The following is a 24,627-nucleotide window of genomic DNA, read 5'->3' on the forward strand; positions in this document are numbered from 1 at the left end:
TCAAAGATTAATGTCACTTAGGGTTGCCAGGTGTGTAGTATTGAACCGGACTGTCCAGTATTTGAACACTCTGTCCAGTAAAAAAACGAGAGGCAATACTGGTGATGTATGTTACCGTTATTACCTCTGTGGACATAGTGACCTGACCGGCTTGGGTGGCGTGGGGAGGGGGGGGGCTGTGGGATTTCCCAGAGCAGGGCTGTTGCTAGGGAGCAGGGCAGCTTTCCTCCATTCTGATTGGCTGCTGTTGGGTGGAGCCAAGGAGAGGAGGAAACAGCATGGAGCGGAGAGGGATGTGTCTCTCTCGAGCGCATCGCACCTTTCACCATTGTGTCCAGTATTTTTGGAGAAGCCACCTGGCAATCCTAGTGTCACTCGGATAATAGTGTCACATTGGAAGTCAGTGTCAGTGGATAAGTGTCACATTGGAAGTCAGTGTCAGTGAATAATAGTGTCACATTTGAAGTCAGTATCAGTGTGATACCTTTAATAGCTAGAGTCAACTTCACTGAAAAAGGGATCTTTGTTGTCCTAAAAGCTTGCACTCTTTTTAATCCCGAGTTATTAAAGGTATCACTTCTACCCTCCTTTTGTTTGTCAATGGAAGGCAGTGTAATTTATTAAATAGGGTCAGTCACTGAAAGGCACCATCACTTGAGGTTATCATAAGTCCATATGAAAAAAATTACACAAAAAGCCAACCGCGCATGCGTGAGTGATGAGCTTTGGCTTTCATTCACACATGCGCGGTCGACGTTCCTGAACATTTTTAGTTATTTAAAAATTCCTTCCTGACGACCTTCAATCAAAAAGCCGGGCATGTCCAGGAAAATACTGATCCAGAATACAGGTAGTCCTCGCTATCCAACGTTTAACTTTATAACGAATGGCATATCCAACGCTTTACAATGCAACCCTATGGGCCGTTATCCGACGCTCACTGCCACTGATTAACATGGGACTCACTTTACAGCGGTTTCACTGTCCAACACTACTTCCAGAACGGATTCCGTTGGATAACCGAGGACTGCCTGTAACCCTAGTTAGAGAATAGTGTCACTCATTAGGAATCTTCCTCATTCACATGGAGTGATGGATATAGAAGTTTCCCTCACTCAGACATCTATATCCTCTCTCCGTGAAATCAGCTTTAGTCATGTTATCGGTCACTGCAGTTTGTACTTACCATGCGTAATTACAGACTATTCACTTTTTCTGGGTGGTGAGCAGTAGGTGTGCAAGTGTCTTGAAAACTGGAAAATGTTTGAAGACATATGAAACAATGAACATTTTTCACAAATTTCACCAGAATTTAGCAAACCGTCAGTGTATAAAGGGCCTTGTGACCTTGCACATTGTTTTTTTTATAATAAGATTTTATTACATTTTCAATAGTAAAATGGGGGTACAGAACTCAAAAAGAAAGGGAGGGGGAGAGGGATTTACAGACAATGATGCATATTAAAACTAGTAAATGAAAACATGTTGACTCTTTCTCTTGCTTCCAGGCCTTCTGGTGGCAGTCAATATGAGCTAGCAGCTTATTTTCGTGTCTTCCAAGCTGTCCACCTGGTTTGCACAATAGTGCTGACCGCGGATCTAGTGGAAAGGTAACTTCAAGGACCCCTTTTATCATGTTATGTGAAGCTTCCCATAGTCTTATGATTTTGGGGTATTGCCACCAAATGTGGAAGGAACCCTGCTGATCACAACGGTGAGGAATCCCTGAAGAGACAACTTTAAGGGGGAGTAATACCACTGATTGGGCATTTCATCAATAAACAAATAGAGAACTTTGCAACTCCCTCAAGTAGATCCTCCCATTCTTCCTTGTGTAGCTTCTCTCCTAGATCCTCCCATTCTTCCTTGTGTAGCTTCTCTCCTAGATCCTCCTTCCATCGTGACATGAAGTTGGGTTGATTACTGTGACTGCTTCTGAGAATATTTGATACATTATTGAGATCAAACCTTTGGAGAACGTCGTTGCCGAGTCATTTTGTCAGATGTCGGGAAATATGCACAGGAGGCCTAGGTTCTAATAATCTCTGAGCTGGAGAAATCTAAAGGAAGTTGAATGGTGCAGCCCTATTGCTTTAGCCACTGCATCAAAGCTTTTAATTCCAATTTCTTCCTGTAGATTATGACCTCTGGCTATTCCCCCTCCCTCCCCCCCCCCTACTCCATTCCTTGAAGGCTTTAGGAGACAACCGGAGGAAAATCAGGATTCTCAAATAGGAGGTAACATCTGGAGCATTCGGATAGGTCAGTTTGTGCTTACATCTAGATGAATCCCACAGTTTTAGAGTGCGAGTTGGCCATCAGGGGAACCAGTTGTTTGGGTCTAGTAGGTTTAGGAAACCATAGCATCATATCTACCCTGGAATGTGACGAGTGCGGATTCAAACCCCGCCCCCTCCCCCCCCCCCCCCATTTCTTAATTTTTTTTTTTTATTTTTTTTTAATGCCAGTGAGTCAAATGGCTAAGGTGAGCTGCTTTATAGTACAGAAGCAGGTGTGGTAAGGCTAGACCTCCTCAGCGTAGATTGGTAGAGAAGGGAGCATTTAATCATTTTTTTTTTCCAAATGAATTTAGAGATCTGTCATAATTCTTGTATACAGTACCTTTGATTTTGACTGGGAAGGTGTGGAACAGGTATGGTATTCTTGGCAGTAAATTCATCTTCACTGAATTGACTCTGCTATCCAGGAGATATGATACCTGGACCATTCCTCTATGTCTCCTCTCAAATGTCTCAAGATTGAGGGATAATTAGCCGAGTATATGGTTTATTGTGCGTTGGTGAGAAAAATGCCAAGGTACCTTATAGACTGGGGTTTCCACTTAAAGTAAAAATTTATAGGCGTTTTATGTGTTTCTGCAGTATGTTTATATTCAGGGCATCTGACATATTGTTAATTTTAAATCCTACCATTTTTAAAAAACACTTCTAGATCATTAAACAGATTTGGTAAGGAGGTCAAGTCAAGGAGGTCAAGTAGCTAGTGTTAGCAGGATATCATCTGTGTACAGCGACAGTTTGTATGTCTTCTGCCGCACCTGTATTCCTCATATCTGTATTCACTTGCTAATGCAAACAGAAAGGGGGAGAGGGGACAGCCTTGCTATGTGCCATGTGCCATGTGCCATTCTTGATCCATATTGTATCAGTCAGCATGTTAAGATAACAAACCTTTGCTGTAGGGTTTTGGTACAAGATAAAAAAATGTTAAAGCTACCTCCGAAGCCAAACACTCCCAATGTCTCAAACATGTATCCCCAGTCAATATGGTCAAAAGCCTCATCTGCATCTAGGGAGATGGCGTTTAGCTATTTGAATCAGGTTTATTGCCGTCCTTGTATTATCTGAGGCTTGACGCCCTGGTACAAACCCAACCTGATCAGCATCCATCAGTTGGGGTAGAAATACATTGTCTAGTTGCTAGGATTTGGGAGAAAATGTTGAAATCATTATTGATAAGCGAGATTGATTTGTAACTCTTACAGTAGATAGGATCTTTACCTTCCATATAATCTCAGATTCTAGCATCGATGGTAAGAAATGGTTTCCCTCTATCACTAGATTTAAAAGGTGTGCTTTTTTTTGTTTTTTTTAATGTGGGATAATTTTTTGTAATGAAGATTGGATAAACCTGGGGGCCTTGGGATGTGTCAGCCCTTTTATAGTTTTAATATTTCCTCCTTTGAGATTGATGTTTTTATTTCATACAGGGGTAGTCAGGGTCGCCAACAGAAATCATGGGCCCCAGGACAAATGAAAGGAGCAGTCCCCCCCCCGCGCAACTTTAACTTAACCCACCAATACATTAAAAAAAATACACCCCACCCCTCCAATACATATACAAATATACCCCACCCCCCCCAATACATATACAAATATACTCCAACCCCCCCAATACATATATAAAATACACCCCCAATACATATAAAAATCAGGCTTACCTTGGAGATGATCTCAGGTCAGGCCGGTGGCTGCAGGGGGGGGGGGGGCAGTGTGCCGATGGCGGCGGTGCTGCAGGGGCCGGTGGCTGTGGTGCTGTGGGGGCAGGGGGGCACGACGGCTGGTGGTGCTGCTGCAGGGGGGGGCGGTGGCGGGGGGCTGGCGGTGCTGCGGGGGTCCCGGCGGCAGCTCACAGCAGTTGCCACCGGCCCTGCCCCACTGCAGGCATCTGTCTGTTCCACGCTGGCTGGTCACGCATGTGCCAGGCCTCCCTATCACACCGGCATGCCGGAAGCTTACCCCAGCTGACTTCCGGCGCTGCCATCAGAGAGACCCGGCACCGGGGTTTTTTTTTAAATTAAATTAACTGGCCCGGCTGCACAGGGAGCCCGGGCGGCCGGGGCCCCTGACCCACAGGGCCCAGGACGCCAACACCGGCAGTCCCCTCCTGTTGGCGGCCCTGGGGGTAGTCTTGGCAAACCTTTTTTTTTTAAGTTAGTTTCGCACAACGATCCCGTCCCTAGACAATATATAGAAGTTTGTGCATTCATTTGCTATTAATGGCAGGTTGGCTTTGTTGTATCCATTTCCCTTTCTAATACATTGTATCCCGATTGTCTCTTTGTCAACCAACGACTCTCCGTTATTAGCCTTTTTCCTCGACTTGTCCACTTTATCCGATAGACACAACTCAGTTTCCCCCGAGACGTTAGTTGTTTTTGAATAGCTTCAGAACGGCTTTGCTTATTTACGCTCTCTCACCTGTTCCATTTTCGGCTCGGGGCCTGACCGCTCTTCTTTCCTGTATGCTGCATATATAGGAGTTTGCCTCTAATCACTGCCTGATGGGCATCCCACAATGTGAAGGGCGAGTTTGAAAAGCATTGCTTATTTCACTAACCACCTGTAACCGTACCTCTGGGATCTTCGATTGAGCTAGCGGTGCTGAAGCTGGGATATCCTTAAAACCAGGACTGGAGTTGACCACCACTGAACTGGACGATGGGACTGAACAGCGGCCCCGCAATGTATCTTCGTGTAATCGGGCCCTAAATGAAGTGCGACCTAGAGTAGGATTATTAGTTTGTTGGTCTGTCCGTGGCCTAGTTTTTATAGCTCAGGAAGTTCCCAGGGAATCATTGTCTCGAGAGCTTGTTGTTTATTTATTTGTAACGACTTTGTGCATTTAACGCAACATACACTCCAGGTTCATTGCGAACATATACAAATGCAATCCTTTTACATCTGAAGTTATTGTACAATTTACCCACTTTCCTTCTGAGCTTTACGTTGCTGCAACCGTACATAACAAAATACAACTTTGCAGTGTACAAGCATCTAAAAACCCTGTGTGGGATAATAGGTATACATATTTAAACTGGAAAGGTATAATAGGAATAAACACATTTAAACTGTAAGGCATCGCAAGAGACAATATGAGCTGCTTATCGGATAATCCTGCCGTGTCTTGGTGATAGTCTGGGCCCCATCCAATCCAGCGGAGTCCAAGGGCCCTTCCTAGAGACAGACTGGGGTGGCGTGCGTTGGCCAAGGCTCAGGTTGCCTTCGTCTCACTTATATTCTACGTAGATGATATCTGCCTGCTACTCCACAGCGGGTAAATGGGCTGTGGTCTGCGTCTCGGATGTGGAGGCTCCAATCCCAGCTGTTCAAGAAACTCCGGCTACTTTCTCTGGAGCGCTCAGGGAGGCCTGCACTCTATTTTAGATGCAATAAGACGGCTGTCTAGGTCTAGGACATTTGATGGTAGCAGTTTCTCCATGACCAAATGACCACCAGTGCTCAGCCGCCACTAACCTCGCTGCCAGGACACTGCCGCTTCAGCGACTCCCCCACCCTTAACAACGTTAACCCCTACCCCCAACAAAATATTAACCCCTTGCCCTAAGCGCTAAAACACCTGAAGCTAACCCAAACTTACCCTAAAACTTGCCCGATAGTTAGGGTGACCATTCGTCCAGTTTTTGCCGGGACAGTCCCGTTTTTTTCTGCCCAGTCCCGATTTTAGCTCCGTCCCGGTTTTGTCCCTGGTCCCGGTATTGCGGTGCAGCGGCGGCCGGTAAGTATTTTCTGTGTGTGTGTGAATGCTGCCGGGGGGACTGAATAAAGGAGAATGCCGGGGGCGGGACTTAGAATGCCGGCCCGCAGGGGATTGGTCGCAGGCAGGTCAGAGGAAGCCGGGGGCGGGGCTTCCGCTTTGTGCAGAGCACACGTGAGTGTGTCTGTCTTCCTGCTCCTGGCTCCTCTGTGCGCGGTGAGTGTCCCCCTTCTGTCCCGGGTCCCAGCCGGGGGGGAAGGGGAGGTGGTAGCAGGGGTGCGCCTGCCTTTGTACCACCTCGTACCTTTGCCCCCCCCGGCGCTCCCACCTTTGCGCCCCCCCCCCGGCACTCCCACCTTTGCCCCCCGGCCCCTTGGTGTGGGAGATGGGCTCGGGTAGTGGTTGTGTGTGTGTGTGTATCAGTGTGTGTGTGTGTGTGTATCAGTGTGTGTGTATCAGTGTGTGTGTGTGTGTATCAGTGTGTGTGTGTGTATCAGTGTGTGTGTGTGTGTGTGTGTGTGTATATCAGTGTGTGTGTGTGTGTATATCAGTGTGTGTGTGTGTGTGTGTGTATATCAGTGTGTGTGTGTGTGTGTATATCAGTGTGTGTGTGTGTATCAGTGTGTGTGTGTGTGTATCAGTGTGTGTGTGTGTGTGTGTGTATCAGTGTGTGTGTGTGTGTATTAGTGTGTGTGTATCAGTGTGTGTGTGTGTATCAGTGGGGGTGTGTGTGTATCAGTGGGGGGGTGTGTGTGTATCAGTGGGGGGTGTGTGTGTATCAGTGGGGGTGTGTGTGTGTATCAGTGGGGGGGGGTGTGTATCAGTGTGTGTGTGTATCAGTGGGGGTGTGTGTATCAGTGGGGGTGTGTGTGTGTGTGTAGCAGTGGGGGTGTGTGTGTGTGTGTAGTAGTGGGGGTGTGTGTAGTAGTGGGGGTGTGTGTGTATCAGTGGGGGTGTGTGTGTGTATCAGTGGGGGTGTGTGTGTATCAGTGGGGGTGTGTGTGTATCAGTGGGGGGGTGTGTGTATCAGTGGGGGGGGGGGGGGTGTATCAGTGGGGGGGGGTGTATCAGTGGGGGGGGGTGTGTGTAGCAGTGGGGGGGGGTGTGTGTAGCAGTGGGGGTGTGTGTAGCAGTGGGGGGGTGTGTGTAGCAGTGGGGGGGTGTGTGTAGCAGTGGGGGGGTGTGTGTAGCAGTGGGGGGGTGTGTGTAGCAGTGGGGGGGTGTGTGTAGCAGTGGGGGGGTGTGTGTAGCAGTGGGGGGGGGTGTGTAGCAGTGGGGGGGTGTGTGTAGCAGTGGGGGGGGTGTGTGTAGCAGTGGGGGGGTGTGTGTAGCAGTGGGGGGGGTGTGTGTAGCAGTGGGGGGGTGTGTGTAGCAGTGGGGGGGGTGTAGCAGTGGGGGGGGTGTAGTAGTGGGGGGTGTGTGTAGCAGTGGGGGGGGGGTGTAGTAGTGGGGGGGTGTGTGTAGCAGTGGGGGGGTGTGTGTAGAGGTGGGGGGGGGTGTAGCAGTGGGGGTGTGTGTGTCAGTGGGTGGGTGTGTGTGTGTCAGTGGGTGTCTCCCTCTCCCTCACCCTCTCTCTCCCCGTCTCCCTCACCCTCTGTCTTATCTTAACTGCCGTATACTTACAACGAAGTAACCTACCCTGTTTTCTTCCAGATCTGACTCAAGTTTCACGCGGGAGACATCGGAAGACAGGTAGGGAACACCTCCCCTCCAGTATAGTTCCTTGAGGGACTGCGGATCAGGTAAGATCCCAGGCGGGATTGCTGCTTTAGAAATTGTGAAGAGGGGGCATCCAGACACTGCTTAAGGGGATCAGAATCATTCACATCTGGGTTTTTTTTGTTGTTCGATTAGTGAGGTTCTCTCTCTCTCTCTCTCTCTCGTAAAGTATAAGTGTACTACAATAAATAAACTGTTATATTTTAAAAAAAAATTAAAAAAAAGTGTCCCGGTTTTTCATTTTCAAAATCTGGTCACCCTACCTATAGTAGAAGCAGCCGGCAGCAGAGGTTCAAGCGGCGGCGTGGCTGAAATACTGAACACCGGTGGAGACTTGTCACGGTGACCCATATACCGCACTCAGTTCTCCCGCAAGAGCTGGGTGACTAGCTGCAGGGCCTTGCTTTGTATCAGTCGATGGCGCCAGGTCATTGTACAATGGGTCCTTTGCCCCATTGTAGCCCATCATTCTCTCTCACTAGGGCGAGAGCTGCTTCCTTTGTTTGTGTTGGAACCTCACCACCAGGCCCCTTGGTTTTTCCCCCTGCCTGCAGTCTACCTTTCACTCCAGCGAGTCTGTGCTTTCACCTAGAGCCTTTAAATCTGCCTTAAAATTTCCTTTAATTCACTTTGCAGCTCCTGTTGAAGCAGGTTTTTTTTTATGTTGCTGTACAAATCCTATGTCCCTTTTGGAAGTGACTTGGAGGGAGGGGGAATGCCAGTCAGTGAGAGCGTGTGTTGATCTTGACTCCACTTGTGTGTATGTGAAATAAGTAACTAGCAACAGTCCTCTAGTTAATGAGTTTAATGATAAATTGCACAGTACAGTGTTAAGTCTAAATATTTTACAGGTATTTAGAATATAAAAAAAACATCACCGACAGCGGCAGTCTCATAAAATACACATTTACAGCCGGGAGAGGAATTAGTGTTCTGGGAGGGGAGAGAGGCAACACGAAACAAACAAAAAGAAAGCACAGGGTGAGCATCTTTAACCCCTTCACTGCCGGAGAGGCATGCAAAACAAAAGGGCGTTTTACCCTTCCATCGACAGATTAACAGCATGGAGTGTTTCGAGCCCCTTGGGAAATGAACATGTGGCAACCTATAGCAGTACTAAGTCACTACGCACATTCAGTCCTCAAGGGCCACCAACAGATCACGTTATCAGTATACCCCTGCTTCAGCACAGGTGGCTCAGTTGAAGACTGCACCACCTGCGCTGAAGCAGGGATATCCTGAAAACCCGACCCGGTGGTGGTCCTTGAGGACTGGAGTCGGCCATCCCTGCTCTATAATATGTATTCTACTTTGAGATCACATCTTTCTAAAAATGCCATGATTTCTCCCCTGTGCTCTGCCCACCACAACACCAGCAGAGAAAGGGTGGCAGGCCTGGCAAAGGTCTGCATTAAATGGATTTGGAGAGATGACAAACGACCGAGCAGTACTGTAGTGTATACAGCTTCTAATGATTAGGATAGAGAGTGCAGTATGTTCATTTTAAGAGGTAGAGGATGCATTCAGACCACAATCCTATCACCTAAACACTGGGCAGCCCCTACATAAGGGAGCTCCACAGCTGCTCACTGAGGGACATTTCCCCCAACACCTCCCCTACACTCAAAGTGAGTATAGTAGGGAGGAGCTCCTCTCTTATCGCATCTGCAGAAGTGCTCACTCCTCTTGCTGCTGTGACGTGCTTCAGTTTTAGGGAGCTGGGTTAGAGTCTGTGTGTGGGGACAGCGTGGGAAGAAGATGGCAAAAGTGCAAGTCTTAATGTAGGAGAGGTTGCTTTATACAGGGAACACAGCTGTGACATCCCTCATTGAAAGTGCAATGTATATATACACACGTAAACACATACGTAATAGGCAAAGCAATAAACGAAGCTGCAGAAGAAGGCCGCCTCCCCCTTTATACGTATATATTTATATGCTGTGCTGCAATGCTCTGCAAGCCCGACTGGCAGCAAAAAGGTTAAGAATTGTAAACATTCAATGCTCTCAGATCCTTCATGTCTACCACAGGATCCTGCTTCTAAATTTGCAGATTGCTGACCCCCCTCTTAAAATTGCTCGTGCTTCATTGTATAGGGAGTGAAGGGGGCGTGCTTCATTGTATAGGGAGTGAAGGGGGCGTGCTTCATTGTATAGGGAGGGAAGGCAGCGTGCTTCATTGTATAGGGAGGGAAGGGGGCTTCATTGTATAGGGAGTGAAGGGGGCGTGCTTCATTGTATAGGGAGTGAAGGGGGCGTGCTTCATTGTATAGGGGGGAAGGGGGTGTGCTTCATTGTATAGGAGGGAAGGGGGCGTGCTTCATTGTATAGGGAGTGAAGGGGGCGTGCTTCATTGTATAGGGAGTGAAGGGGGCGTGCTTCATTGTATAGGGAGTGAAGGGGGCGTGCTTCATTGTATAGGGGGGCAGGAATAATATATATATTTTTTTTTTTTAAAAGACCCAGAAAATTGGTGTGATTAAATCACGGGTGGCCAACTCCAGTCCTCAAGGACCACCAACAGGTCAGGTTTTCAGGATATCCCAGCTTCAGCACCAGTGGCTCAGTCAATGACTGCACAATCTGTGCTTAAGCAGAGATATCCTGAAAATCTGGCCCTTAAGGACTGGAGTTGGCCACCCCTAGATTCAATAGTTAGATTGCTAGTGAGGATTGGGAGAGATGACAAACGGGAGCATGTTGTATGTGAGCTTTAAATTCATCTCACCCAAAAAAAGGTTTTGGGGTTTTTCTAACCTCATTGCTGCCAGGTGGCCTCACAACACGTATTGTGCCAGCCCCAAAAGGGTTAATGAGAAAACACATTCTGAAATACACCTGTAGGGCATCAAGACACCGGCATGTCTGCACAGGAAGTGACCAGGACATCTCACCAGTTGTTCAACGGACAGGAAGTGTACGTCGAGGGTTTGTCCGATAAACAAGTGATGGTGGATTACAGTAAAAACAAATGGCGACTTTCAAATCCTATTACAAAGATGTAAACGCATTGAAAAATCGCGAATACTGCGGCTTACACATACGTTCTATTATAATGTTATCAGACAAGGTGGTCTCCTCGCAGGGAGTGTTCACGGATAACAGGTCGTGCATCTATACAACCAAGGAGCTAAATGTAATGCTTTATAACACTGATAGGGCATAGGAAGGGTGGGTGAAACGCTGCATTTATTCAGGACTATTATAGATCTTGCGCATTTTTAAGGCAGGGTTTTTAAAGTCAACGCTGACCGCGCTCCTCCATAAAAGCTCAGAACCAACATGAACAAGATGACAATATTATGTCTAGTAAAATAAAACCCATTAGTGTCATGCATTTGTGAATTCTTGTTTGCACCGCCCCTTTTCTTGTAGCTGGAGTCATTTAGCGTCAGCAAATAAAGACTTAAAATATATATATATACAGTATATATATATATATATTTTTTTTAATACGGTGTGTCAATCTATTAACCTTTTTGCCACCAGCAATACATTGCAAAACGGCGAAACTAATGTCATTAGCTCACTTTGGTCCTAAAAGGGGACATTCACCTTTTCACTGCCTTGCCAAGCTACATCTCACCCCCCTCCCCATAGCCTCGTCTCATCATCCTGCAAAATATAGATCGTTTCAGTAAATCGGCAGCCTGGTCTGTTCCCCAAACACCAAAATAGGAGGACCATCGAGCACAGCAGGCACCACAGAGGCAGAATCAGTTCGTACCAGACGTCAATTTAACCCTGTAACTGCTGAGCAGGGGGGGAAAGAGCAGAGACTTAAAGCTATGTCACAAACATCATTTACCCCGGAGGCTTCCCAATGGGGAAAGGTCTCATGGAGATAGGACAGACAGAAAAGAGGAGGAGGGGATAGAGTGAGGGTGAGGGGATAGAGTGAGGGGGGTGGGAAAAAGCAAGAGAAGGCGGTTTTCCTACATCAACCCTATGAATAGATTCCAATTCTTGTTCATCTTTGCATAAAATAAAAATTGGGAACCGCGGCTTCGACCCCATGAGTTCATAAAGATGGCAGCGCAGCCTCCCTCCTTTATCCTTCAGCCCCATTATAAAGACCCTAAGATGGCTCCTCTATGAACAATGATATTGCTTCAGCGCACTGACCCCATTCGCACGGCCAGTGGGGGAGACGAGGGTGAGCAGCCTTTTTCTGCCAAGCCTCCATCCATTTATAGCTATGAATGCGTGTGCAGCAGGGAAAAGATTAGCGTTATAATCAGATACAGGTTATTATGCGGCATTGCAGATATACCATTCAATGTGAAACCGTCTACTTTGTACAAGGCATCAGGAGGAGGAACCGCTCCCCGTTCCCAACACTAACCGTTTGCAACCAGAATATTTCATTTGGAACGGTAATAAGATGAAGGGCTTGTAAATAATCACTCAACACGTTAGCCACTCTAGAGCAGGGCAGGCCCACTGTAGAATTCAAGGGCTACCAACAGGGCAGGTTTTCACGATATCCCAGTTTCAGCACAAATGGCTCAATCAGTGGCTCAGTCGTAGACTGAGGCACCTGTGCTGAAGCAGAGACTGATTGAGCCACCTGCGCTGAAGCTGGCATATCCTGAAAACCTGACCTGTTGGTGGCCCTTGAGGACAGAAGTTGGCCACCCCTGCCTTCAACTAAAAGGCACAATCACCGAGCTTGGTTTGACTTTGAGGTCGCTCTTTAACGGGTTAAAGGTCAGGGGGTAAAGGAGTAGAAAGATGAGAAGTGTAGACTGGATGTAAACCGTTAGGCAGACATTATTAGCTGCCACTTTACCAGGCTTCCTGGCCGCCCTCTCCTCGGGACCCCAGGCTTCCTGGACGCCCTCTCCTCGGGACCCCAGCCTTCGGATCCCTAACACTTTTGCAGAACAGCAACTACTTCGTTTTTTGCTCATTCCCTGCTTTTTCCGGAGAATTAAAAAAACACAATGGAGGGAGAAAAAAAAACAAACAAAGGAAGGTCCCTTCCCCCTTCCCCCTCCCCCCTCCCCCCCTCAAGCATTAAAAGAAGGTGAGCGTTTAAAAGAAAGTAGCACCTTTAACATCAAAATAGCAAGAACCCCCCCCACCCCCCCCGGACAATATTGTGTAATAATCTGAAGGTCAGTAGAGGCCTCCAGGACTTAAAGTATTAACACGTATTTTGAAGCCTTGGTCTAAACCAGGGGCGGCCAACTCCAGTCCTTAAGGGCCACCAACAGGACAGGTTTTCAGGATATCCCTGCTTCAGCACAGGTGGTGCAGTAGAAGACTGAGCCACTGATTGAGCCACCTTTGCAGAAGCAGGGATAGCCTAAAACCTGCCCTGGTGGTGGCCCTTGAGGACTGGAGTTGCCCACCCCTGGTCTAAATGATTAGCCAGTTCCATCGCAGCAGTTAAGAAATGCTTTAGTTGTGTTTTTTGTAGATGGTAAGCAGGCAGTGCTGCGCTCCAGAGGGGGGGCGAGAAAACACGAGGTCGCAGTGTCTTATTTCGGCTTCAGACCTCAAGTTCATCACGTTTTGCCTCTGAGCGCATCCAAAGAGAATCAGCCTTTTTAAAAAAAAAAATAAACTAGCATCGGAAAGGAGGAACAGAAGCGATTTATCTACACGAGAACATTGTCCCAAAATCCTACGTGGGGTTGTAAACCCAGGCCCCATCCTATTAAACCCACAGGGGGATGCAAGGAGTTGCATTAAGGGGACTGAGCGACACCACCCCCCACCCCATACACCCCCCCCCCCCACCATGAGATAGAAAAGGCTGCTAAAACGTCATTTACAGGCGCACAGTGACTGCACTGCAAGCCTTGGAGTTTATTGCAATAAGGCACTCAGGGGCCAGGTTACTTCCACACCACCGGCTTCCTTTAGGCAGATCCTATCCTGTGGTGACCCAACTCTGGAGCTCCTGTTGTAGATACAATGTAACCACTTAGTGTGAGAGGGTCTGCTGGGAGTTCAAACAGATCACCTCTTGAAAGAAAAACTCATCTGAAGGTCCCACAAGGTTACCGCCAATGCAGAAGTAAGGAGGAGAAAGTATCCACTCCCCACGATTCTCCACTCTCCCGTGATTTACTTTTGGGCGAAGAGAGACAGGCGAGGGGCAGTCGTTAAAACCAGAGCACGCATCTCATCCAATAGCTTATCCTGGGTAGAGTTTGGCAAGAGGACGTTTGGTTATCAAATCTCCTCTCCTTTTGAAGTCACTGGCCGGGTGTGTTCCCCAAACAGCAAGGTGCCAGGCTGCTGCTCGGGGGATCCGCGTCTCCGCCGAGTCTCCGGAGCAGTCTCGTCCTCCTCAGGTGGAGTCGTCCAGGGCTTTGCCGGATTTCTGGGTGTGGCAAAGGCGGTCACTGATGCCCTGCAACATGGGCTGAACGATGCCAAAGAGTGGACGCTGGGAGGGGTCCCCGTTCCAACAAGCCTCCATCAGCTTCCAGCACTCTTCATCGAAAATGGTCAGCCTCTCCGGGCGAGCGCCTGAGGGCAGAGACAACAGTCACCTCGCTGCGCTTCCCTCTCCTATCTTCTTTTCAGCCTCTTAAAGCAGCAAGCCTGCGTTTCTCTCGCTTTTTTTCTTTTTCTAATAGTTCTAGGTTTGAAGCAGGGGGGTCTCCGGGGCTGAACCTGTGTTAATTTCCGCTCCGAGGACCCCCTGCTCGCCAAGATATTTACCTCCGTAGAGGGTGCCAGATGCAGCTGGGCTGTGTGTGGTTATCGAAATGGCGGCTTAAAAGTCCTGCCTCACTCGGGCCCATAGGCAGCCGGGACGTCATCCCCTGCGACTTCGTATTGGCCTGTGTGACCTAGACCTTTAAACAATGCAGAGCTGCTCCCGGCGCCCCCCACGGAGGTAAGCAGGAGGTCCCCGGAAATTAAATTAACGCAGTTCAGCTCCGGAGACCCCCGGCATCATATACATATAAATATATATACATATATATACATATACATATACATATATACACATACATATACATATATACACACATATATACACACACATATATATACATACATATACATATATACACACATATACATATATACACACATATACATATATACACAAACACACACAAACACACACAAATATATACACATTCTGCTGCTTTAAATTTCTAAAACAAAAACGATTCTATAGCATGCAACCACAAACAGATCATAAAAGTCAGACAGTACAGTATACAATATCGATCATTTCCAATTATTATTTAGCTAAGGGGTGTGCAAACTGGGGGCGGGAGATTTTTCTAGGGGGGGGGCGCTGCGATTGCAGAGGCCCCGTGCTCATCCCCAAGGCATTTAAATTAAGTGCTGGGGGTTCGCGTGAGGCTTCTGTAATTGAACACACCGTGATTTGGACGCTCTGTGATACGTCGCCATGGCAATGCGGAGTCAAATGACGCCGCAGGGTCATGTGACGGGACACGTGGCAAATTACGCCACAGATCACGTGACATGACTTCCCATGACCCCGCAGTCAGGGGGGCGCAGCAGCAAAACACATGAGCAACACTGATCAACATTACAGGTGATTTGGCTCTGAGGGGGGTTATTTAATGAGGTGCAGTAAGTCTGGCAGCAGTGCGCAGAAACGCATCGCCTTGAATGGGCGTTTCCGTGAAGCCGTGTCCGATTTATGGAAATCTGTTAAACTGCATTTCAGCAGGGCCTCTGAATAAGAGTGTTTGTCACGCAGGTATTTTTACCCTTTCACCACCCTGCCCCCGTTTTAAATGTAACAGCCTAATGGTCTTCCTCAAACTATTTAAAGCTGCAGTTCAAGCTGCCCTTTTTATTCCATACAATGTGCACACTGACAAGTGATTAGCTAAGCTGCAGATCGATCCGTTCTCCTGTAATCGATCGCTTGCTCCGGGTTATTTCATTCAGTTCTTGCACAGCATTGTGGGCAATGTAGTCCTGGAATATGATTGATTGGGCAGTTACTATTTACAATTGGTGCACTCCTAGAGAGAGGGCGGGGCTCAAGAGCCAGAGCCTATCAGAAGGGGAAGGGGGCTGTCACTTTGGAAATGCTTCCTACATTAGAAACATTAAAAATGTTTTTAAAACATTATTTATTTTATTTTTTTAAATGCCACAAGTATTTTCTCATAGTACAGAAGTGATTTATTTAAAAAAAATTTTTAAAAAAAATAACACATAAACCACGTAGGATGTTGTTTGAACTGCTGCTTTACCTGTGCTAAAAGCAAGGACTTGGCCTGATTTTGCTTTCTGGAAATGGTTTACAAATTGCATTTCATTCATGGGCAACTGAATGGGGGAGTGTTTGCCAATCAAGCATTTTCTTTATCCATATCCCACCCGGACCTTAGAGCCAATAAAAGATAAGGGTGGGAGGCGAGAGGCAGCTTTGCCTGTGCAAACTCTTGATGCACATCGATATTAAACAAAAAAGGATCAGCCATAGCAGGGGTGGCCAATTCCAGTTCAAGGGCCACTGACAGGTCAGGTTAAGGCGATCCCTGCTTCAGCACAGATAGCTCAATCAGTGGCTCAGTCTTCGACGGACAGTCGAAGACTGAGCCACTGATTGAGCTCTGTGCTGAAGCAGGGATAGCCTTAAAACCTGACCTGCTGATTGCCCCTGAGCCAGGGACATCCTTAAAACTTGACCTGTTGGAGGCCCTTGAGGACTGTAGTACGCCACTACCGAGCAACAGGAAAAATCAAACCTCTCCCAAGTTTCTGCTCCCGTGTTTACAGATGGACGTTAAATTATTTCAAATACTGAAAGGTGTCAGATTTGGGTAAAAGAAAAGGGGCCTCAACTACCTTGCGACCCCATAAACATGCCACTGCCAATTACTGCACTTCGGTTCTATAAGGGAGTGTCCCTTTAAATTCAATGCATACTCGGGGAACATTCCAAAACATGGTGCTTGCCTTCCGCTGTAATTTAAGCACCGTTTAGCAGGGGAGAGCCAACAGGGGGGGGGGGGTGAGAGAGGGAATGGGGACTTGCCTTTCCGGACGTTGTTCCACAGATGGTCTTTGCTTGAACATCTCTCGAAGGCCTCTGGGAGTTTGATAGATCCCGAGCAAATATACCAGAACAGGATCCCAAACGCGTACACGTCTACAGAGTTGTCATATTTTCCTTATCAGCGGGGAGCAAACAAAGATGGCGGTTACAACTGTCCCAAGTCGGGAGACCCACGGATGAATTGGTGAGGGGCAAAGCCATTGAAAAGCAATCAAACGTAACAGAATATCACAGGTAATAGGGTTTGGGCAGGGTATTGATCTGATCACATATTAACCCAGGGGTGGGCAACCCCAGTCCTCAGTGGCCACCAACAGGTCAGGTGTTCAGGAAATGCCCGCTTCAGCACAGGTGGCTCAGTCAAGGACTGAGCAGGGATATCCTGAAAACCTGGCCTGTTGGTGGCCATTGAGTACTGGAGTTGGCCACACCTGGGTTAAACCCTTAGTTTCCAAAATGGCCAGCAACGCATTCCAGAGCAATATCCAAACACCTTTGCCTGTGCAAACGGACAGACAAAAAGGGAGCAGCCAAGGGAAATCAAACCTCTCCCAAGTCTCCGCTCATCAGGTTTACAAACCAACGTGGTGTCAGAAGTTTTTTGTTTTTTTTTCGGGGAAAAAACTTAGTCACCCAGATGTGATCCCCTTAACCCTGTCACTGCCATTAGTACACTTTGCCCCTAGGAGGGACTGGCCCCTTTAAATGAAAGGCCTGTGCTGCCCCATTGAACGTGCGGTGGATCACGCGCGCTAGTGATCACATCTTCCCTGATTTACCTGTGAAGAGTTCGGGGGCCATGTGTATGGGGGTCCCCACGATGCTGCCAGACATCATGGCCTCCGGTTTGCAGAAGCCCAGGTCTGTGATCTTCGCTCGGTTTTTCTTGTCCAGCTGCAAGAGATCCCGTCAGTGGCTTTGATACATGTTAACCCCGTCCTTGCCTGCAACTTTTACAAAGATCGACTGCCCCAAGTCAGCATATTTCTTATCGCTCAACCCTTCCATTAATGTAACCATTTTACACAGGAGCTGTATTAATCATACACATTGTTTAACAGGAAGAAAGGTAGGGATGTCACTTTAGGGAGAGGAGGGGGGAGTGGGTTAGATTGATCGTGTGTGTGCGTGTGTGTGCAGCAAAAAAGTGCTAGAACAGGGCGTGGCCAACTCCAGTCCTCAAGGGCCACTGACAGGGCAGGTTTTCAGGATATCCCTGCTTCAGCACAGGTGGCTCAGTCAAACACTGGGCCAACTGTGCTCAAGTAGGGACTGATTGAGCCACCTGTGCTGAAGCAGGTATCTCTCTAATACATGGCCTGTTGGTGGCCCTTGAGGACTGGAGTTAGCCACCCCTGTTCTCCATGCAAAGGTGTCGGGTGGCTGAGCGCTCTGTTTATCTCACCAGGACGTTCTTCAGCTTGATGTCCCTGTGGACCAGGCCCTGACTGTGCAAGAAGCGGATTCCTTCCACCACGTCCAGCGCGATCTGTAACCGCGTGTCCAGCGCGAGCCCAGCCTGAGGCAGAGTAACACACAGACTATTCCCACCGCACTCCCTGTATTAGAATCCTACCTGTAATACAACCGTGGCAACCCCCGAGAAACTACAACAGGGGCATAACATACTATATCTAATCTATTTTTAACTTAATTTATTAGCAGAGATTGTGTTTATTTATTTTTTGCTGGCATCAGCTGTTACCATGACAACCCCTGCTGTCAGGTCTGGATATCCCCCTGCTTTAGCACAGGTGGCTGAATCAGGGGCTCCGTTGAGCCACCTGTGCTGAAGCAGGGATATCCTGACCCTTGAGGACAGGAGTTGGCCGCCCCTGCTTTATATGCTCCCCCCCACCTCCTCACCTTCAGCCCGGTGTATAGGTCTCTGTTCAGTCGCTGCATTATCAGCAGCACCGCGATGCTGGAGCCCCCTCCGTAACTGTAATCTATCACGGACCCGTGCAGGTCGACCAGGCGCTCGTGTTTCGGCAGCGACCTGCGCCAAGGGCAGAGAGAAGCGGGTCAATGCACCCTGCAGGATTGAAGGGGTACAGACTACGATGCCGTCTGTGTGTCACCCCCAAAACCTTCTCCGATGCTGGAGAACCTCAATATGTGTAACTTGGAAGAGAAAATGGAAGGGGGGGGGGGAGGAGAGGTATGATAGAAACGTCAAGGGTTTTAACAAGGAGGGAAGCATATTTCAGAGAAAGAAATGCTAGAAGAAGAAGTCAGGCTCTGAGGCTGGAGGGGGGCTCGGGAATCTGAGGAAGTACTTTTTCAAGAAAAAGTTGGTGGATACATGGAATAGCTTCCCAGCAGAGGCCAATACAGAAAAGGAATTCAGAACAGCTTGGGATAGGCAGGAGGATCCCAAGTATGAAAGAAACTGAAGGATGTAACTGGGCCAGAGGTTTCACAGGGGAGGAAGAGGACGGGCAGAGCGAGGAGTTTCTCTGCCACCAACGTCTGTTTCTTTTATGGCCAAACCCCTTTCGTTGTGTCACGTTAGATAAGGACTTCGTTTAAATATTCAGGTCCATGGCTTTTTATTGAAATTAAGTATTTTTGGTCTTGTAACGTCTGTAAACCGACACCAGCCTCCTATGTGTACATGAGTACACAGTCCAGCACATACTGTATTGGCGATCCTGTGTCAGGGTAGAAAAGACTACAGCTAACAGCCGTCCGGCCAGTCTCGCCTTAAGTGACCAACTCCAGTCCTCAAGGGCCACAACAGGTCAGGATATCCCTGCTTCAGCACAGGTGGCTCAATCAGTGGCTGAGTCCCAGACTCAGCCACTGATTGAGCCACCTGTGCTGAAGCAGGGGTATCCTCAAAGCCTGACCCGTTTGTGGCCCTTGAGGACTGGAGTTGGCCACCCTTGCCTTAAGGTGTAAGGGGCAGAACATTCATGGCAGGTGTTACATACATGTCTACCCCTTCAAATGACTGCTCTCCCCCCTTTCCTGTATATTCCGCTTGGTCTAGTATACCTCATGTAGTGAAACTCCAAGGCCAGGTCGTTCCAATGCTTATCGTCAGGGGGAACCACCGACTTCAGAGCGCAGGGGAAGTGCCCCCCCCAACTATCGCACAGGTAGACCACTCCGTACTGCCCCCTCCCCAGCTCACGGCCAAGCTTCGGTTTACCTGCAGAGGGCGCCAGGTTAATAGGGACGGCGTCTCTTCGGGGAGATACATTGTAACAAAGCTTTGGTTTATCTCTGGGATTCGCTTTCTGCAAACCAGTGTATCCAGTTCCACAATACCACGGACCTTTTCATGAAATCTTTATATATTAACCGCTTCAGTCGCCTTTGGTTGTAGCTGGCACATTATACGATGTACCAGGTATTGGGCTGACCGCTTAGACCAGGGACGAGCAACTCCAGTCCTCAAGGGCAACCTACAGGTCAGGTTTTAAGGAAATTCCTGCTTCAGCACAGGTGACTCAATCTTCGACTGAGCCACTAATTTAGGCACCTGTGCTGAAGCAGGGATATCCTCAAAACCTGACCTGTTGGTGGCCCTTGAGAACTGGAGTTGCCTAGCCCTGGCTTTGATGGTTAATCATTTTCACTTAACCGTCCGTGCCACGTATACAGTGATGTACATTGATTTTCTCAGGCCCTGCTGAGCTTCAACCTATAAACTCAGTCCCGCATAGCATGCCTAAAAAAACGTTTCTTCAAACCAATTATTAATGCTTCCTTAGAAAGATCAAATTCCACTTAAAGTAACATTTTCACTTATTCCAAGCCAACGCGTTTCACGCCTCCCTCTGCCCTTTGTCAACGCATTAGAGATACTCCCTTCACTTTCTGATATGGACTCCAGGCCTTCATTAGGAAACACTGTGCATCGTCATCTTTGCCTGTTTCTTCTTGCTATTCAACCAGGTTCACCTACTTCTAAAGGCTTCTCACCGTGCAGTAGGACGTCCTGCAAGGATCTGCTCTCTAAGGAGAGGCGCGCCAACCGCGGGGCGTGATCTTTACGCACTTTGAGCCAAAGGTCTTCCGTCTTTTCCAGCCTTCCAGAGTGACCGACTTCCAGCTGAGTGAAAGAAAGAAAAAGAGAGAAAGAAAAAGAGAGAAAGAAAAAGAAAAAGAGAGAAAGAAAAAGAAAAAGAGAGAAAGAAAAAGAGAAAGAAAAAGAGAGAGAGAAAGAAAAAGAGAGAGAGAAAGAGAAAGAAAAAGAGAGAGAAAGAAAAAGAGAGAGAAAGAGAAAAAGAGAGAAAGAGAGAAAAAAAAGAGAGAGAAAGAGCAAAAGTGAAGAGTGTAGAGAGGTTATTATTCGCTTCCTCCAGAGAGCAACGTGAATTACACAATACTCTTCCATCAGATAACGAGAGGGCAATGTGGAATTCTGATGACCGACCTCCACGCTAAAAGCGAGAATAAAGGAGGAGGTTCTATTATGGCAACTTTCCTCCCGAAAGAGAGGGTAAGAAGCATTTATGATCTACCCCCACATGGAAGGACAGAGAACGCGGGCTTGTGGGACAGTGACCTTAGAAACAACCTAATGGTCTTTCTTCAACAAATGGAATCAGACTTCGTGAACGTTTGGCCGTCTAGGTTTCTCTGGAAATGGTCAATCAGGGCCGCTAAATGAGGGGGTTGTTTGTCACTGAAGTGTTTACTCGACCTCTAACCTAACTCTGTCCCGGTTAGAGCCAATAAAGATAAGGAGAGAAGTGGATGGGGGGGGGGGGGGAAGCCTTGCCTGTGCAAACTCTTGATAAGCACAGTGACATCAAACCCCTCCTAAGTCTCAGCGTATCATTAAAATATAGTTATAGGTGTCAGAATTGGGTGGCAGATGTTACTCCTTAAACAGGTCACTGCTATGAGTTCAGAGTTCACATTCTTGCATCCGGCTTGGAATATTTCAACCTGCACACCCAGAATCCCACCAGCCTGATGCTCAGGTGCGGTATCGATCTCTATCACCCGAGATGAGGGAGAGGGGGCTGTGGAAACACTCACCTGCTTGAGGGAGGCAGCAAACGCCTCGTGCGAGTTCTTGAGCTTCTTGCAGAACTGGCTGCAGATGCTCTTGGCGAGCTTGGATGCGCTCAGGCTCTCGATGGCATCCTGAGCCACCTTGCGCTTCCACTCAGCGCTGATGGAGGGTGGGCTCACCCAGGTGATACGCTGGATGATCTGAGGGGGTCAGCGAGAGAGACATACTGTGGAGCGGAGGATTCTGGGAGTTGTAGTTCTGCACCTAACAGGTTTATACTACTACAAGTATTTGTTGTTTGATGTAGATCTGACAGTGTACACAGTGGGGCACATCGATTTGTGAACGCCCTGAACAGCTGACAATATCATTGTGATGCCTGAGGCACAGGGCGAGAAAGTGACTTACCTAAAGTCACAAGGAGAGCCGACACGGATTCAAACCGGGATCAACCACTTCAAAGGCAGTGACATTACCATTGCGTTGCACCTTCAGCCCGTAAGAAACTAAAAGCAGCACTTCTAGTGTGAGCTTTCCCAAGAAGGGTAATGGATGCATGGAGCTACATCCCAGCAGGTGTGGGGAAGAAGGCCCGTAAAGGAATTTCTATACCCGTGTGTTAGGGGGACTGGCGTCGTATAGTTACAAGTTGAGGAGCGATGCCCCCAATTCTCATACCTCACTCACCTGCACAATCTGCTCCCACACCATCCTGGTGACGGTGGATCCTGAATTGAAAGTGACTTCCACGTGATATGCTGCGTTTAATATCTGAGGAGGAGACCGGGAAACTTGTAAGTCAGGGGGTCTCAACTCCAGTCCTCAAGACCCCCCAACAGGTCAGATTTTCATGACATCCCTGCTTCAGCACAGGTGGCTCAATCATAGGCTGAGCCACTGATTGAGCCACCTGTGCTGAAGCTGGGATATTTAAAACCAGAGACATAACATAAAACACAGACAAAGCTCAGTGCACATCCAGAAAAACTTATATACGGTACAGTGCCTAAATATACATGTATAAATAACTAATAAATATAATGGTCTTTTAGTTTAACATTTTGGCCAAATTGTTGTAAGCCCTTGAGCCAAACTTCACGGCAGACCACGTTTCAAGGGTCCCTACACTAATATAAATTCTTAATAACCTGTGCATTGCCAGGAAGAATGATTTATAATAAATCTGTCAATATAGTGTATTATTTTGTGTAGTTTGTGTTTATTTAGTGTAGGGACCCTTGAAACGTGGTCTGCCGTGAAGTTTGGCTCAAGGGCTTACAACAATTTGGCCAAAATGTTAAACTAAAAGACCATTATATTTATTAGTTATTTATACATGTATATTTAGGCACTGTACCGTATATAAGTTTTTCTGGATGTGCACTGAGCTTTGTCTGTGTTTTATGTTATGTCTCTGGTTTTAAATATATATTGCCATGCTCAGTAGCACTCCTCTGTGAAACTTATATGCTTATATATATGTTGTGGGTATTTTGGGGGTTCAATTTGAGTTTGTAGGTGTTCTGTATGTTTTCTGAAGCTGGGATATGCTGAAAACCTGACCTGTTGGGGGGGGGGGGGGGGGGGGGGAGTCTTGAGGACTGAAGTTGAGAACCCCTGCTCTATATACCTTCCTCGCATTTATCAAGCAATGCCACCCCATCCGACCCCATAAATGAGCTGTAAGGAATATCACCTGGCACAGCGGAGGTCAATCTCTGGGTGGTCAGTACACCTGGGTACCCCTGCCAGTGGGTGCGTATATATCTGGCACAGGGGGCACATTTAGCCTTTGGCCTCTCACCTGCTTCAGGTGGTTGCTGGTGATGTGTGAGGAGGACTCCTGCTGGGACTTCTCCAGGCTGCGCAGGCATCTCTCCAGTGTGCCCACGAAGCTCTCCCGCAGGTAATCCACCGAGCTGATCAGCTTGTTTACCACGGCCTGGTTGAGCCGCGAGATAATCAGCTCCTTGATCTGCCAGATGCAGCCTTTGACCTCCTGCGTGCCGAGGGGCTCCCCGTTCTGTGGGATGATTATGTCTGGGAGAGAATTGAGGGGGCGGGGGAGGAGGGGGGGGGAGAAAGGGGTTCTTAGAGCACTCAATATAAGTGTAGAGAAACCCCTTAATCTGTTTGCTCTCCACTTGGAATTATCTCCCTGTCTGGGTCCCAAAGTGCGTGTCGAATTTTCACAGACGTGGGGCACACGGACGTTTGACCTACTTGTGTGAAGAGCCTAAAAAGCGTCCAGCCCAGTATGTCTATAACATTGGGGTGGCCAACTTCTGTGCCACCCAACCCAAGTCTCCTGCCCTAATTCCATAGATGGCAACCTTTTTCCATTACATACCATATAACCCAAATGGGTCAGGCTCTATATAACCCATCTTGTAAGGTTCTGTCTTATCCCCCAAGTGCCAGACGTTCTATGTCCATTCATCCGCCTGGGTGTCAGGCGCTCTAAACCCACTCCTCTCCCAAGTGATGAGCCCTATACGCCCACTCCCCTCCTACCACGCCAGGGGCTGAGCACTATAAGCCACATCACTCACTCCGGATGCAGAGCTCTGTAAACCCACCCCACTCCATCCACCTTTCTCCCCCCACCCCCCACCGAGCTCTATACGTTTACATCTTTGCTCCATATGCATGCCTCTCCCCAAGGCACCAGGCTCTATATGCCCACTCTTCTTGCCCACCTTTGAACTGCATGTTGGCAGCATCCTCGAGGAGCTGCTCCCTCATGCTGTTGAGAGTCTCCACAATCATGTCCTTCAGCTCCTCCTGCTTGCGGTCAGAGATGTTCATCAGGGATTCGTACAGCTCGCTTTCCTTCTGCCGCGTATACTCTAGTCTCCGGGGGGTGATCTGCAGGTCCCTTTGCATGTCGAAGG

At 48.1% G+C, this 24,627-nt stretch overlaps 1 protein-coding gene across 1 annotated transcript; it reads right to left on the reverse strand.

Annotated features, from left to right (window-relative positions):
* Positions 1–13,126: 13,126 nt before the first annotated feature.
* Positions 13,127–24,621, reverse strand: DSTYK (dual serine/threonine and tyrosine protein kinase). Its single transcript, XM_075613749.1, has 11 exons — positions 24,433–24,621; positions 23,538–23,773; positions 22,421–22,504; positions 21,757–21,933; positions 20,692–20,821; positions 19,759–19,915; positions 18,625–18,757; positions 18,164–18,277; positions 17,538–17,652; positions 16,738–16,872; positions 13,127–14,222 (listed from the first exon to the last, which is right to left on the reverse strand). Exons 1-11 carry the CDS (start codon positions 24,617–24,619, stop codon positions 14,041–14,043), a joined length of 1,650 nt encoding a protein of 549 aa, XP_075469864.1. The 5' UTR covers positions 24,620–24,621; the 3' UTR covers positions 13,127–14,040.
* Between the last annotated feature and the right edge of the window lie 6 nt (positions 24,622–24,627).

This window comes from Ascaphus truei, chromosome 9, assembly GCF_040206685.1.
Source record: "Ascaphus truei isolate aAscTru1 chromosome 9, aAscTru1.hap1, whole genome shotgun sequence".
In the NCBI taxonomy this organism is placed as follows: Eukaryota; Metazoa; Chordata; class Amphibia; order Anura; family Ascaphidae; genus Ascaphus; species Ascaphus truei.

What these genes read in the sequence shown, in the direction of transcription:
- DSTYK (XM_075613749.1), bottom strand. Translation starts at nt 24,619, where the DNA reads ATGCAAAGGGACCTGCAGATCACCCCCCGGAGACTAGAGTATACGCGG. An exon ending in GCAGGACGTCCTACTGCACG is followed by an intron (nt 19,916 to 20,691) that starts GTGAGAAGCCTT and finishes CGCCCTCTGCAG; the next exon opens with GTAAACCGAAGCTTGGCCGT. An exon ending in TTGGAGTTTCACTACATGAG is followed by an intron (nt 18,758 to 19,758) that starts GTATACTAGACC and finishes CCCTTGGCGCAG; the next exon opens with GTCGCTGCCGAAACACGAGC.